The sequence below is a fragment of the Oryctolagus cuniculus genome, chromosome 13 (genome assembly GCF_051225735.1).
Source record: "Oryctolagus cuniculus isolate XC-2025 breed Fujian yellow rabbit chromosome 13, ASM5122573v1, whole genome shotgun sequence".
Taxonomy (NCBI): Eukaryota; Metazoa; Chordata; class Mammalia; order Lagomorpha; family Leporidae; genus Oryctolagus; species Oryctolagus cuniculus.
The window spans coordinates 55,767,986-55,784,446 of record NC_142879.1 but is presented as its reverse complement, the minus strand read 5'-3'; the positions used below and the strand labels follow the sequence as shown (position 1 = coordinate 55,784,446).

General features: G+C 42.4%; 1 protein-coding gene across 5 annotated transcripts in view; it reads left to right on the top strand.

The window, feature by feature from the left end:
* The first annotated feature begins 432 nt into the window (after positions 1–432).
* The window catches only part of LOC100338764 (exonuclease 1), a 34,360-nt gene continuing 18,331 nt past the window's right edge, over positions 433–16,461 (top strand). For 2 of the 5 annotated variants that reach the window (XM_008268232.5, XM_089311624.1), the window contains exons 1-9: positions 433–1,293; positions 1,396–1,490; positions 2,252–2,425; positions 7,317–7,436; positions 7,705–7,828; positions 9,397–9,534; positions 10,946–11,158; positions 13,252–13,439; positions 14,087–14,183. In XM_008268232.5, the coding sequence (XP_008266454.3) occupies positions 2,265–2,425; positions 7,317–7,436; positions 7,705–7,828; positions 9,397–9,534; positions 10,946–11,158; positions 13,252–13,439; positions 14,087–14,183 (1,041 nt within the window). In that variant the 5' untranslated portion in view covers positions 433–1,293; positions 1,396–1,490; positions 2,252–2,264. Of the gene's footprint in view, positions 1,294–1,395; positions 1,491–1,637; positions 1,720–2,251; positions 2,426–2,913; positions 3,022–7,316; positions 7,437–7,704; positions 7,829–9,396; positions 9,535–10,945; positions 11,159–13,251; positions 13,440–14,086; positions 14,184–16,461 lie in introns of those variants that run through there. The other 3 variants (XM_089311626.1, XM_089311625.1, XM_089311627.1) reach the window with 3 other exon arrangements.

Genomic DNA, 16,461 nt, shown 5'->3' with positions numbered 1-16,461 from the left:
AAGAGTCCAGCAACAACTTGTACTGAAGTGACTGGACTCAAAGAAAATGAGGGATTTGGGGGGTGGCGATGGTGAAAGAGACTAAGGGACTAATTCCGAAGAGGCTCCTTTTCCAGGTTTTTTAAACTTTAACACAAACACGAGGAGGCGCTCTTTAAACCTCAGCGGCCCAGAACTGAGGCTGCAGCCTGGAGAGAACTACAACTCCCAGCAGCGTGAGCGCGAGCGCAAAAATGTCCAACTTCCAGGGCGCCGACCCTCCGTGCTTCAGCAGTGGCCACCTCATCCCGTACCTTCCAAAGGCCGCAGCAGCCACAGACTCCCGCCTGCGGCACCCGCTGGCGTCTCTCAAGGCTGGGGCTTCACCACCAGATGGGCGCGGGCGGCCGGAAGCGGAGCCGGCTCCACGGCGTGCGCGCTAACGTCACGTCCGCTGGGCGGGGTCTCGGGGGATCCCGCGCAAATTGAAAGGGGCCGACTTTGGGCGCTGCGCCGCAGCTGGTTTGCCTAAGTTCTGCGTGCCGGTTTCGGTTGCTGTGGCTCGGGTGAGGGGCGTTTGAGGCGGGCTTCCGGGCCCCAGTCCCGCTGCCCTCGAGCCGCGAGGAGAGCCCTTTCCGAAAAGTGAAGGGAGTGACCTGTGCGGAGGCTAACGGGTGGGTTCCTGCGGACCCCGCGTGGGTCGATCAGCGCGTTCTCCCCAGTCTCTCTCCTGGGGTTCAGGGTTTTCCAGGAAGAGGAAGAGCAGGGCTGGCGAGGTTTTCCCACCCTGCAGCCGAGCCCTACACCTGAGTGCAGCCTTCGGTTCCGAGGGGAAGGTCTGGCCAAGTTGAGGCTGCGGTTCTGGGAGCGGAGGGAGCCCCCTCACGCCCCACAGGCGACGCCCGGCGGAGCAGCCACCAAGCAGCGGGACTTCTGTGTCCTCGGAAGCTGCCCATCTCGTTTTCACGCGAAAGCGGCGCACTTGTCAACGCTGCGCACTCCAGTTTGTCCTGGCCGACGGAAGCGCGTGGCCTGGGTTGGGTTTGGCGGCCAGGCCTGCACGTTCCCGGCGAGACTTATGGGAATAAGGAGGTGAAATTGCTGCTGCTCTTGCCAGCCCAGGCGCTTCGGGGATCGCCGAGAGATGAAGGGCGCGGCGCGGCGCTCGGTGCCTCCCGCTGTGCGAAGGAGGAAATGCTCCTTGAAGGATATTGACCTGGCCTAGAAGACGCTTACACACGTGTCGCGAAATGGGGATTGTGTGCGCTCTCCTCGCAGTGGAAGAAACCGCTATTTAGAGACGTTATCGGAGAGGTAGGACACGAATCGTTTTTCCAAACGGGCTTGAGGCCCACCTGCATCCGAATTGCTTGCCTGTTTAAACTTCAGAGCCCTCTTCTGCTCCCCTCACTCCAGGTTCGTGAATCGCAGTTACCCCGAGTGGGAGCTGAGAAAAGGCTGAAGGTCGAAGAACTGTCGGCTAGAGCATTCAGAGCTCCGTGAACAACCGGGTAAGCTAATCCTGCACTTGGTAGCTGCCTTTCCACGCTTGGTTTTTCGATGGCGGAGATTTGTGTGATGAAATGAGTGCTCATTGTGTCTGCTACTTTTTGTCATGGGGTGTGCATACCGCAGGCAGTGGCACATTTCTCTTTCAGAGAGTCTGATGGAGTTGCCTATAGGCACCACCACCGTTTGTCACTAGAATGTTCGTTGCTGGAAATAGTGAATTCTAGTCAGGTCAGTCCTGAAAACGACAGATGTTTCTTTGTTTTATTCATTTTTCTTTTTCCACTGAAAACCTACTTCCTACGAGTGTTTTTTTTTTCTCTTATGTGCATGCATGTTGGCCGTTACAATACCTTTGTTAGTGGCATTGTGATGCCAGAGCACACACAGTTTTGTATTTGTTAATAATTGTTAATTTATAGGAGAAACTAATACTTGTTTTTTAGCACTTTATTTGTGCCCAGCATAGTGTTTGGAGCTTGGAGCATATGTCATGATCCTAAGTGCAAAAGTTCTTTGGAAAGAATAAACTTAAGCGACTATAAAGTGGTATTAGAGGGAATATTAGTGATTGGTATAAATTCTGGACTACAGAAATCATTTGTCAGAGAGGAGCCCAATTGAGACATTAAAGAACAATGGTTCTCAAATACCTAAACAATAGTGTTCCTGTATGGTATTCCAAACTTTTGCTAAAACTTTTTTGGTACATATAATTTGCTTTAACTACTGCTTTTTCCATTTCTCCTTTCATATCACGTAGTTAATTTGGCACTATGGGGATACAAGGACTACTACAGTTTATCAAAGAAGCTTCTGAACCCATCCATGTGAGGAAATACAAAGGACAGGCAGTAGCTGTGGATACATATTGCTGGCTTCACAAAGGAGCCATTGCTTGTGCTGATAAACTAGCCAAAGGTGAACCTACTGATCGGTGAGTTTAGACCTTAATTCTTTGAAAAATTAAGAATAACATGCTTTTATTTCAGAATGGCTTGTTCTCACTCAGTGCCACAGTTTATCAAGAAGTGAAAGTTCTGTGTTGTAGACTATTGCTAGTCAGAGATGACTGCTTTATTATAAGCTAGAATACCAGAACATGGATGGACCAAGACAAAAACTGTCTTCCTGTATTCTTTATTTAAAATAAACTTTTAACAACGCTTTCAGAATTTAATTTCAGACTCTCATACTTTGGGTACAGGCAATGCACGGTTCATCCTATTAGCTAAACAAGGCAATTGTTTCAAAGGGATAGAATGTTTTGACTTCACTTGGGGGCAAAATAGTTGCACATATTGATACCCAATCCTAACTCTGTAACCTCATTTCAGGCATGTTCAATGGACTCTAATGTCCTCCATTTCTTAAATAGAAATGTTAAAACAAGGATAATTTCTGGTGAGATTTTCCAGAGATTTGGCTAGTGTTAAGCTTCCTTCTTCCCTTTTTATGGTAATATATAACTTGCCTCCTGGAGGGAAAGCTCACAGATCTTAATATAACCTACCTGAATACAACAGGAAATAGGTAAGTTGAGTTAATTGTATTTGTTTCCTAGAAAAAGATGAAAGGCATTATTGAATAGTAGGTGTTTGTAACTTTCAGGGCCTATGAAGTTAATTTACCAAAGGTAACCTGTGACAACAGCATGTGGATATTTAAGGGGACCTGAGTACTTCACTACTGAAGCTTCTGAGAATACTTTTGGAAAGTAGTTTCTTTTCTACCACTAATTTTGATTCATTGCAATTATAGTTGAAATCTGCAAGATTTTCATTGCTACTGTCACTGTTTCTTTGAACATTTCCTCATGGGAGAACATTAGGGTTTTTGTAATACTGGATTCTGATTTTTGACTATTTGGAAGAGTTGTTCAAAATACAGTCAGTATTCTTTATTGTTAGAGGTAAGAGATGAATTCCAGAGTTTACTTTAAAATAGGTGCTTGGTAAATGTTTATTGAACTAAAAAGTGTTAGGGCTTTCAAAAGTATCTGTTATTTTAATTTTTTCTCTGTAACAACTAGGAAATAGCATTTGCTAGAATTGATTCCCTTTTGGGGTCAACTTTTGGATAGTAGATACGAGCATTAGCCAAAAAGGGTTACCAAAAAGAAAAATTGGATCAGCCTATGATAAACCTTTATGACTGTTATAAAGACTGAATCTATGTGTGCTAACTTGAAAAAAATGTCTGTGAAATACATAAAATGGAGATCTCTTTTTCTTCCAAAATCATACAAGATCTAATGTGTTCAGGGTGCTATGGCCATAGACAAATTACTTACCTTTATAAAATGATAGGAGTTATAAATGCAGCTGATGTTTATTGGCTTGTCAGAATAAAAAAAAAAAATTAAATGTGATACCTGATCCTTGATTGGATAATGGGTTATGGGAGGGAGTAGGTATGGCAGTGGTGTGCTGGACTGTCTCTTATGAACTTAATAGATCCCTTGTCTTCCCAACCTAGCATTCATTGATTCCACATTAGTAGCTTAATTGCCTTTATGGAATATTCATGTCAGAGAAATCAGACTCCTATTCTCCTCAAATCTGATTGTTAAACATTTACCAGGGTGCTACTAATTATGACAGTAGACCAAATTTTAGTACAGGTTGCATATTAGATAATATTGTGTCACTGACAAATTTCTTAGGTGTGAATATGGTATTGTTGGAAGAATCAGCTGATTATTATTGCACAACTCTTAGCTTTTCAATAGATTCAAAATTTTTCAAAATTAAGACAAAATGGAAAAAAAAAACATGAGGTTTGGAACCACATGGTTTCAGAACTGTCGCTCCCCGTCTTCGTGGAGGAGCAACACTAAACCCTGCCTAGGCTTCATATCCGAGTCACGGCACCATTATGTCGCTCCCCCTCTTCGTGGAGGAACGACACAGGACCCTGCGCTGTTCTTTCGTCTGCTCGGCCCTCCCCGGGTTTGCTGCTGGTTCTTCCCGGGTTGGCTACTATCCCTTCCACCTCCGTGGAAGGGCAGTTCCCCCTGGCCGCTTTCCCCACTTCCGCAGGGGAGCGGCACACCGCCGGCCGGCTCTTCTCGGGGGCTGCACGGGTTCCCTTAGATGTTCCCCATAGATGTTCCCGGTGCATGCCGTCTCTCTCCTCCTTTATAGTCCTCCTCCGCCAATCCTAACTCGGCTGCCCACACGCCGAGTACGCTGCTCTCCTCCAATCAGGAGCAAGTCCTACAGTTTATTGGTTGAACTGGAGGCAGCTGTGCGGAAGCTGTTTACTTCTCTCCCAGCGCCATATTGTGGGAGAGCAGATGCATAGAATAAGTCTTAATTCGAGTAACTTAGTCTAGTCCGGATTGCTCCCCACAGATCCCCCTTTCTTTTTATTTTTTAGCGTTGATACGCGCCTGTCTTCGGTGTCCCGCGGCACACACTCTGCTCTACTTGCTAGAGTTGCCACAGGCTCTTACAAGTCCTATCAATCAGGAAAACCGAATCCGGGTCCTCTCTTCGCCATGTTGTGAGGAGGTTTTTAGGCGCTGATACGTGCCTGTGTTTGGTGCCCTGCAGCGCATGCTCTGCTCTGCTAGAACTGCCTGCAGGTGTTTACAAAACCTATCAGGCAAACCGAATCCAAGCCTTCTCATTGCCGTATTGTGGGGGAGACTTATTAGTGTTGGTTTGTGCCTATCTTCGGTGACCTGCAGCTCATACTCTGGTCGAGCTGCTTGCTGGCGCTTACCGCCTTAATTAGGCAGACCGAATCCAAGCCTCCTAATGGTTGTATTGTGGGGAAGCCTTACTGATGTTAATTCGTGCCTGTCTTCGGTGACCTGCGGCGCATAAGCTGCTAGCCGCCGCAGGTGCTCATCGTGCTCATCGCCTCACTTAATCAGGCAGACCGAATCCAAGCCTTCTAATTGCCATGTTGAGGGGAGGCCTTTCTATTTCTCTATTTCTCTATCTCCGGGCATTCCTATTTCTCCCATTTTACTTCTATCTTCCAGCATTCCTATTTCTCTTTTACTTCTAAACTTCTGTTTCTCTTATCCCTGCGGCTTTCCGGCACCTCGCCCCGCCGGCAGGTTCCCGGCTCTGCGCTGCTTCAGCCCGCGCGCCTCTCTCATCTGCGCAGCTTCCCAGCTTTGCGCGGCTTGGCTTCGCGCGCTCCGCGGTCTCCACGCTTAACCCTTTCACGTCTGAACCACAGCCTCGCCAGCCCCGTTCCCTATCTACTCACGCCCCGTGCTCTCTCTGCACGCGGCGGCTTCCGCGAGTAACACAGCGTAGCTTACGTGTCCGCCACTAGCATTCAATCTAAGTTCCCCGGGCTAGCCTGGCGAATTCAACCCAGCGTACGTCTCCGCCCCACGGTTTGGCTTCCCGTCCTTTGCTCCCCGGGCTAATCAGACGGATCCCAACCTGGCTCACGTTTCAGCTTCTGGTTTCAACTTTTCGCCCCCTATTCCTGGGCTAACTTGAGAACCCCAAAGTGGCTTCCGTTTCCGCCTCGGCCTGCCCCCCGCGGCTTCAATTTCCCTAACATTTTTCTCTACCCGGTATGTTTCCCTAAGTTTTCTTCCAACAATACTCCTCCCTCATTTCTCCTGGCCTCTCCCCACAGTCCGCATCCGAGTCTGTTTGTTCTAGCTTTCACTTTCGCTTTCGACCTTAGAGATTTCTCCCAGCTTCCCCCCGTAGTCCGTATCCGAGTCTATGCCTAGGCTTTCAATAGCTTCTTCCGGCACCCTTTTCGTCCGGCTTTTCCCTAGGCTGTTTGCTAGTCTCTCTCTCCGGTATTTTCCCTAGGCTGTTTGCTAGTCTCTCTCTCCGATATTTTCCCAATTCTTCCCGTTTCTTCCCGTTTCTTCCCTCCTAAGTTTCCTATCCGTCCTAAGTTTCCTATCCGAATCACGTTTCCTATCCGAGTCAGGTTTCCTATCCGAGCTAGGTTTCCTATCCGAGTCACGGCACCATTATGTCGCTCCCCCTCTTCACGGAGGAACGACACAGGACCCTGCCTAGGCTTCATATCCGAGTCACGGCACCATTATGTCGCTCCCCGTCTTCGTGGAGGAGCAACACTAAACCCTGCCTAGGCTTCATATCCGAGTCACGGCACCATTATGTCGCTCCCCCTCTTCGTGGAGGAACGACACAGGACCCTGCGCTGTTCTTTCGTCTGCTCGGCCCTCCCCGGGTTTGCTGCTGGTTCTTCCCGGGTTGGCTACTATCCCTTCCACCTCCGTGGAAGGGCGGTTCCCCCTGGCCGCTTTCCCCACTTCCGCAGGGGAGCGGCACACCGCCGGCCGGCTCTTCTCGGGGGCTGCACGGGTTCCCTTAGATGTTCCCCATAGATGTTCCCGGTGCATGCCGTCTCTCTCCTCCTTTATAGTCCTCCTCCGCCAATCCTAACTCGGCTGCCCACACGCCGAGTACGCTGCTCTCCTCCAATCAGGAGCAAGTCCTACAGTTTATTGGTTGAACTGGAGGCAGCTGTGCGGAAGCTGTTTACTTCTCTCCCAGCGCCATATTGTGGGAGAGCAGATGCATAGAATAAGTCTTAATTCGAGTAACTTAGTCTAGTCCGGATTGCTCCCCACAAGAACCAGAAAGGATGTCACAGCCCTTTGATCTACAGAAAAGGAAATGATGGCTTGGAGGTTCAAGTAGCATCATCTTGCCCATAAGTATCCAAGGCAGGATTTGGACCCAAGTATCAGTTTGTATTTCTCAGGAGAAAAAATTTTCTCAAAAAAAAAAAAAAAAATATTTTTTAAAAGTATTACCTTAAAAGATACAAGACACTAAAAATGCATGTTTTCCTTTTTGCCCCCATAGGTATGTGGGATTTTGCATGAAATTCGTAAATATGTTATTATCTCATGGAATCAAACCTGTTCTTGTTTTTGACGGATGCACTTTACCTTCAAAAAAAGAAGTGGAAAGGTCTAGAAGAGAGTAAGTTGATTCTCTAATCTGTTAACTTATTTGTGCTAAGATGCTGGTTTATATCATACCAGTTTCTAAAAATTTTAATTTGATAAGGCTTGATTTATAAACTAGTATGTGACAGATTTTCTTAAATGTTCTATGTGTGCTAGATTATCACACTTTTTAAAAAATATCTTAGCTACTATATTGTCTTTTGACATAAATGTTGCTGATGTGATCTTTAATATTACTAATAATCTGGTTTACACTTTCAAACACTATTCTTTCGTTGTAGACGACGACAAGCCAATCTCCTTAAGGGAAAACAGCTTCTTCGTGAGGGGAAAGTCTCAGAAGCTCGAGAATGTTTTACCCGTTCTATCAATATCACACATGCTATGGCCCACAAAGTGATTAAAGTAAGTAAATAAAAAAAATGCAGAAAAAAAAATGCAGCCAGAAGAACAGATGGTGATGTTCATTTAATGATGGGTTTTATGTTAAGGAGAGAACAAGAAAATCAAGGGAGGAAAAAATCATTTAGGCTTAACCTCAAGTGAAGGGGCAGATGTCAGAGGAAGAAGGAAACAGTATCATCAGAAGAGAGGAGACCAGCAATTTCTAAGGGAGAAATTCCAAGCAATAACTTCATTTTGAGACAGACTTCCATTGACCTGTTACGATGAAAAGGACAAATTGCTAGAGGTTGCGGTCTCACCCACTCTTGTGTAACCTTACTGTTGAGTGATGGTCAGAGATCTATTGAACCTCCCTGACTGCCTTAGGAAGTCTACAGACTCATATTTTCCTTATTCTATCTGGAAGCCTCTTTTCTTGCCATGTAACTCCAAGTGTCGATGTGCCCACAGTCCCAGCCTTTACTTTCCCTTTTTAGAGGCCTTGTGTTCAAACTGTATTGTAAAGGCCTAATGATAAGATGGCGCAACTTTTCCCAGCTTATAGTCCTGCAATCCATCCAGTTCTTAAGCTAAAATAAACAGTAAAATTCATTTTGTGGCTCTTTATTTTGTGGGCATTTCTTTTGTCTTTCTGTGTGGGTCAAGGTGGAAAGCAAGGCTAGGGTGCTGGAGAGGATGTGAAGTATAAGAGAAATCAAATGCTGTCTGTAGCTCCAGGAAGAGAGGCTGCATGTGGAAGTGGAGGAGAAACCCTGACTAGAGACATAGTGCTACAAAGGATGAAAGTAAGGCACTTGCTGGGCAAGAAAAAGGAGAAAAATGGCAAGTTTCACATTGTCACCAGAGTTGATAGTGGCAAGAACTTGATGCCTTTTCCTTGTTTCTTTATTCTCAGCCTCCTCAGGCCTTAAGAGCCACAGGCTGTGATTTGGAACAAGGAAATTTGTGTTCCATCTACTCAGATTTTGAGACAGGCTATAGTGGGGGCTGCAAGGTTATTCTTAAAAATCCATGGTGAATTGGCTTAGAATTAATGATTAGAATGTATCATTTTATCAATATAGCATCAGACAGACCTTTGTAGCCTGACTGACAGGACAAACTATTATATTACTTTTTTTGAGGAAAATAGATTCAAATGTTCCCAATACCTTGAATACTTTTGGAACATAACTATTCTTAAGATAGAAGCTTTCTCTAATTTGCAATAATTATGTAGCTTACACTTTTTCCCTCCTCAGAAAGTGTAGCAATATTTCCTAAAATTTACAAATTGATTTTTTAAAACATTAAGTGGCCATGGTTCAAGACATGAGGATGCTTCAGAAAGTTCATGGAAAATGAAATTGAGAGATGTTGGAATTTTCTCATAATATACATTTTCCATGAACTTCTTGAAATACCTCCTAGAACTGAAACTAGAAAAACTCTACTTTAAAGGAAGTGATTTCTGAAAGTAACATTAACCTGTTCATGTTGAGGTTAGTAATAAAATGGGTTTGAAACAGGAAGTTGTTTAGTGCTTTCTGGTTGCTGAGCAGGAGATTTGCTATAATTCTTTCTTGCAGGCTGCTAGGTCTCAGGGAGTGGATTGCCTTGTGGCTCCTTATGAAGCTGATGCACAATTGGCCTATCTTAACAAAGTTGGAATTGTACAAGCAATAATCACAGAGGATTCTGATCTCCTAGCTTTTGGCTGTAAAAAGGTACTTACTTGCAACTACTTTATACTACTTTTCTATGTAGATTTAAGTAGTACAAATCAAGATACTAAAGTTTTTCCTCTATACAAATAATTATTTTCTTTTAAATTGCAAGGAGCACCTATTTTTGTAATATTAATAATTGTTTAAAATGAAAAGAAGCATTTTATTTAAAATGCATGGCATTTGTATATTCTGGACAATATCACAATTAGGCCCTTAAGATTGGAGGATTCTATCTGAATTCTTTAGTAAAATGTAGATTTTCCAGGAGCTGGCACCGTAGCTCACTAGGTTAATCCTCTGCCTGCGGCACTGGCATCCCATATGGGCGCCGGTTCTAGTCCCGGTTGCTCCTCTTCCAGTCCAACTCTGCTATGGTCTGGGATAGCATTAGAGGATGGCCCAAGTGCTTGGACCCTTGCACCCGCATGGGAGACTGGGAAGAAGCACCTGGCTCCTGGCTTTGGATTGGCACAGCTCCAGCTGTTGCGGCCATTTGGGGAGTGAACCAACGGAAAGAAGACCTTTCTCTCCGTCTCTCTCACTGTCTGTAACTCTACCTGTCAAATAAATAAATAAAATCTTTTAAAAAAATGTAGATTTGCCAGTTTTTAATAATAACATATTCTTTAGATTAGGTAAACAACTTCTCTACTAATGGCATGCAATGCAGTTATTTAGAATTGCATAAAATGTTTAGTTTTGAGATTTTATTTATTATTTGAGAGGTAGAGTTACAGAGAGAGGGAGACAGAGAGAAAGGTCTTCTGTCCACTAGTTCACCCCCCAAATGGCCCCAATGGCTGGAATTGGGCCAATCTGAAGCCAGGAGCTTTTTCCAGGTCTCCCACACAGGTGCAGAGGCCCAAGTATTTGGGCCATCTTCTGCTGCTTTCCCAGGCAATAGCAGACAGCTGGATCAGAAGAGGAACTGCTAGGTGCTGCAAGCGGAGGCTTAGCCCACTATGCCATGGTGCTGGCCCCATCATAAAACTTTTTAATGGAGGACTTTATTATGGTAGTATTAAGGGTGTAATAATAATAAATAAATATTATTTCAATACTAAGAGAAAAGGTTACTTTAGAATGCCAAAGTAGAAGGTAAAGAGAAAATGCCTTTTGTGTGTCTTACCAGTTGATTGTCATGCCAGCCTTATAATGTAGGTAGGAAAAAGAGGTACAGAAAAGGATTTCTTTATACCAGAGTCAGGACAACCACATTGTGGCTGTGTAATCTTATCTAGTCAAATCCTATGCTTCAGTTTAACTTATTTGCAGATTTAGTAATTCTTAACCTGCCTGCCTGCCTCTTTGTTACAGTGAAGACAGATTTCTTAGAAGTATTGTAGTAGACTAGGTAAATGACAAATAGCAGTTATCCTTCTAGGTATTAACAGTTTCCCTTTTCAAGGTGATTTTAAAAATGGACCAATATGGAAATGGACTAGAAATTGATCAAGCTCGGCTAGGAATGTGTAGACAACTTGGGGATGTATTCACAGAAGAGAAATTCCGTTACATGTGTATTCTTTCTGGCTGTGACTATCTCTCATCACTGCGTGGGATTGGATTAGCAAAGGCATGCAAAGTGCTAAGACTGGCCAATAATCCTGACATTGTAAAGGTAAGAGTGATTTACCAGTGATTTACTCATTTTTTGCAGCATTTCTTTAATGATAGAATTTGTATAGATTTTAAATACTCTATTATGCCAGTGGTCTATGTTATGTTACTGAAAGGAGCAAATGACTAAAACATTGGATCTTTTTCTTCTAGAAACTAGCAAATATTAGAAGAGCCATGTTTTCAGCAAGAATAGTAATTTTTAAAATGCTTACTCGGGGTGGAGGGGTCGGTGCTGTGGCATAGTAGGCTAAGCCTCCGCCTGGGGTGCCAACATCTCATATGGGTGCTGTCTCCAGTCCTGTCTGCTCCACTTCCGATCCAGCTCCTTGCTAATGTGCCTGGGAAAGCAGCAGAGGATATGGACCAAGTGCTTGGGCCCCTGGACCCACATGGGATGGGTTCAGCTCTGGCCATTGTGGCCATTTGGGGAATGGACCAGCAGATGGAAAACCTTTCTCTCCGTCTCTTCCTCTCTCTGTCTGTAACTATACCTCTCAAGTAAATACATCAATCGTTTTAAAAAAATGTTTACTATAAAAAGGGTAAAAGAGTATTGGGTTCAATTATATTAAACTCATACTCTTGATTTTTAAGATTACTCATAGTAATCATTCTCAAACCTTTTGATCTAAAGATCCCTTTGTACTCTTTTTTTTTTTTTTAAAGATTTATTTATTTACTTGAAAGTCAAAGTTACACAGAGAGAGGAGAGGCAGAGAGAGAGCTCTTCCATCCGCTGGTTTACTCCCCAGATGGCTGCAATGGCTGGAGCTGCGCCAATCTGGACCCAGGAGCCAAGAGCTTCTTTCAGGTCTCCCATGTTGGTGCAAGGGCCCAATTCTTCCACTGCTTTCCCAGGCCATAGCAGAGAGCCGGATCAGAAGTAGAGCAGCTGAGACTCAAACTGGCGCCCACATGGGATGCTGGCACAGCAGGCGGTGGCTTCACCTGCTGTGCCACAGCACTGGCCCCAACCCTTTATACTCTTAAAAGCTCTTTGTGTTAATAATTTTTTTATGTGTGGGTTATAGCTCTTGATATTTACCAAATTAGTGATTAAAACAAAGCTTAATTGTTTTAATTCACTTAAACTTAATAAATTAATTATAAATTAACAAAATAGCATACTTTATGAAATAATAACCAGTTTTCCAAAGCAAATGTTATGAGAGGTGTTATCCATTTATGCAAATCTCTTTTTTTTTTTTAGTTTATCTTCATGTATATCCCATCCCATTCTTCAGCAAATTTCATTAACATGGCTTGATAAAAGACTGCTTGATTCTCAGATCTACTTCTTCATTTAATTGCATTCATTATCAGGTGTCATGTATCCTCTGATAAACTGAGACATTGTACATCACTTTAATATATATTTTTCTGATGTCATTACCTTAATATATGTATATTAGAGAAGCTCATTTTCCTCTTGGGTAGTTCTTTAAGCCCTTAGAGTTAGCAGAGCAGAAATCCCATTTTCTATTCCCAGAAATATAAAGTATGAGTCCTCAGGGCTAAGGGAGGTCTATTATAATGGGAAGATCTATAGGTTGGAAGATAGTGGCCCAGCTAGGAATAGAGCCATGTGCTCTGATCAGCCTGTGACTCCAGAATCATTTTGATTCTCTGAGTCTTCCCTTCTTTGTCTATGGGTTTGGTATGGAGTATTTAAGATCCTGTCTGCTTTTAGCATTGGTGACTCTAACGGAAATCAGCTTAAGTGTAAAAATCTAAGAGTATTTAGGTTTTTTTAGTCCTCAGATTTTGTATGTTGTTTATTTTTGGGGTGAAAGAGACTTTGAGACTGAATAATGTGCCTTATAGTTACATCTAGGAATATAATCTTGATATATAACTGAATTATTGGTCCTTTGGAGTAGCAGTGTAAAAACCAAAGAAAATATAAATTATGATACTTAGAATTGTAAGTGATATGACATGGTTGTTTGGTGGAGAACATTTTTTATGTGGATGAAAATAATTGATTTCTCAGTCCCCTCTCATGTTCCTCTAATGTAATCTGATTAGTCTTGGGTTACTGTGCTCCCTGTTCTTTGGTAGCAGATAAAATATTTTTGTATCCATTGCTAGGTTATCAAGAAAATTGGACATTATCTCAAGATGAATATAACAGTACCTGAGGATTACATTGAAGGATTTATTCGAGCCAACAACACCTTCCTTTATCAGCTAGTTTTTGACCCCATCAGAAGGAAACTCATCCCTCTGAATGCCTATGAAGATGACATTGATCCAGAAACACTGAGCTATGCTGGACAGTATCCTTTTTGAACCAGAATGTTTGAATTTGAGCCTTCTTTGATCATTTTTATCATATTTTTGACATTCAGTAAATAGCTTACAAAATGTTTTTTGCTTTTTATAGTAAGATCTGTACTTTGTTAATTCTGATTACCTTGCTCATGGAATTTATAACCCTGAAACTCGTACACCATGCCATGGTGGTTACTTAGACTGACTTCACAAGAACATGCACAGGGTCAGTCACTTATGATCTACATTCCAAAGGTTGCACTTGAGAGAACTCCTGACCAACCAGCTTGATTTATCATCAGGACCACTGGGCACATGAGTTCACCGGGAGAGAATGCCCTTCCCATATCTGCTGGCCATAGACCCTCAGGCTGATCTGGAGCCCTGAATCGCTTAGGTTGTGCCTGGGATATTCCCTGTATCTTCTTTGAAAGAGAGGGAGGAAGGGAGAACTTGAGGTGTGACTTCAGAAGATGCCCAGGTAGTATAGGGGCAGAAAGACTAGCAAACTGTTTATGGTTGCAGTAATTGGTACAGAAATAAGTAGGACCCATTTGAGTCCTAAATATGAAGGTTTTCTGTAACAATAGAAAACGTTTTCTGGATTATTGATTGCTAATAAAGGCATTTTTCCTTAACTTTCTTCACCTAGGTATGTTGATGATGCCATAGCTCTTCAGATAGCACTTGGAAATAAGGATATCAATACTTTTGAGCAGATTGATGACTACAATCCAGATACCGCCATGGTAACATTTTAATGACTACATAAAAGTACACCTTAGTCATGTTTCAGGAGTGCAAATCTTCATTTACTAAACATACTTGAAACATTTATATATCCAGGTACTATACAGAAGTACATTGAAAACAACTTGATCCTAGAGAAATTATCCTTCTTAGAACATAGGATTATTAATTTTTTTCCAATTAATAAATAGCTATATTATATACTAGTATTCAAATTTCCTTTAAAAGAAAATTATTTGGTGGTTTTCTACTCATTTGGCATTTGATATTGTTGATGACTCAAACTTAACACTCCCCTTGGAAGTAAAAGCTTTTTTTTATTCAATGATAATTTAGCAAATATTTAGTGAGCCCTCCTGCTAAGTATCTTTGAACCCTTTTCTACTTCCTTCTACTGTTTGTTGATTGTGTATATACCATACGATTGTCCCCCACTATTCTCTCCTTTCTCTTCATATTTCTGTTCATACTCTGCTCTTTTTTCAGTTCCTGTTTGTTCCCTTCCTAAGCTCTTGGGACTTCATACAGAGAACTCACATGTCTACATCTTTATCCTTCTGCATCTGCAGTTTCTCATCTGTGCATCAACCACATAGTTTTCCATATCTTTTAGGCATCTGTCTGAATGTGATCTCATCTATCCATAAGTCAAAACAAATTCTTAATTGTTTCTCACCTTTCCTTAATATTCTTGTTTTTAGTACTTGCTGCTATATAACATTGTATCTATTTTGCTTATCTTCTGATTCTTCCTAGTAGAATGTAGTTTTCATAAAGGCAGAACTTTGTGATCCTCAGTGCTGTGTTTTATTTAGCACACTTAGCTCTTTACATACCTCTTTCATCCTCTCACACTAAAACACTGGGAAGTAAACCATGGCTTCCTTTTCAACTACTGTCTTCATTGTCTTTCTGGTTGATATTTTCTTCTGGTAGCTTTCAGTCTAATCCAAATTTTTTTTTTTACTCTTGCTTACTAATTCAGTACTTCACTAAGCATTTTTAAGCACTGTAACTAACATGGTTGGGTTAACTAGGGTTCTAGAATGAAAAGGAAAATAAAATATTATCTTTGGCTATAAGGTGTTCCTTGTGTTGAGAAAGAAGATGTACACATATAGAGAGAAATGTGGCAAATACTGTAATATATATCCTGGGCTCCATGGAATCAAGTACATCCATTTAATTCTAAGAATGCTTCATAATAATAATAGTAAACTTTTTTGCACATTTACTGTGTTGTAAGTATTCTAAGAACTTTACACATTTACTCATTTACTCTCTAGCAAGCCTCTGAAGTCAATACTATTAATCTTTTAATGGATGAGGAAACAATTACAAGGTTTGGTAACTTTCCCATATTACATATTTAATAAACGTGGGATCTGTGATGCCAAGCCAAGCTTTCTGCTCTCTTCTTAAAGAGGAATGTGCATTGTCTTCTCAGTTTGCAGGGATTAGTAGTTTTCATGATGGATGGGTATGCTGGGCTGAAGAAAATTACGTGTGGAAGAGGTAACATGTTAAAAGAACACTTAAGTTCATTATGGTTGGACTAAGAATTGAGTCCCAAGTGTTTACCATGGCAAGGAACCAGAGCTCCTTGAGAAAGAAAAAGAAGTGAGCCTGGGGAAGGTGACCACTGAGCATTGAAAGTTAATCATTACTGTCAGCTGAAATAAGTTTGGTCTACCAAGAGCACAAATCTGTCATGAGACTAAAAGGGAACTTATGTTCGTCAACTCAATTTTTGTAGACGTTATACTTACGTTTGTTTCCTTATTTTATCTTCTAGCCTTTACTTTTCAGCATAGTAACCACCAACCACAAGGAGCTATTTAAACTAATTAAAACTAAATTGCAGAAATTTCCATTGATTTATTCCCTCCCTCTCCCCCCCCCCCCCCCTCTCTCACATACACATGCTCTGCGGGCTCCTCCTTCAAGGCCAAGGCGGTGTGAGATGGTGGGGCGATGCGAGGGTGTTCTTTGACAAGAAGCACTGGAAACAAGTTTCAGTGAACATATCCATTTTATTAACGATCAAGCACACCTTGTAAAGGGCAGGCAGAAGGGGCATAGCTAATTCAGGGAAATACTAATTCTATAGGATGAATTTGATATTGGTGCCACTATGCTTCTCCAATCAGCTTGAAGGTTACGAAGCCTAGTAGCTTCCCAGGTGGGCCTGGGCCACACCCAGGAGCAGTTTACCTGATTGACCTTCAACAGAAGGGGGCGGGGGTGGGGGGGATTGGCCTGGGGTCATGCTGCCTA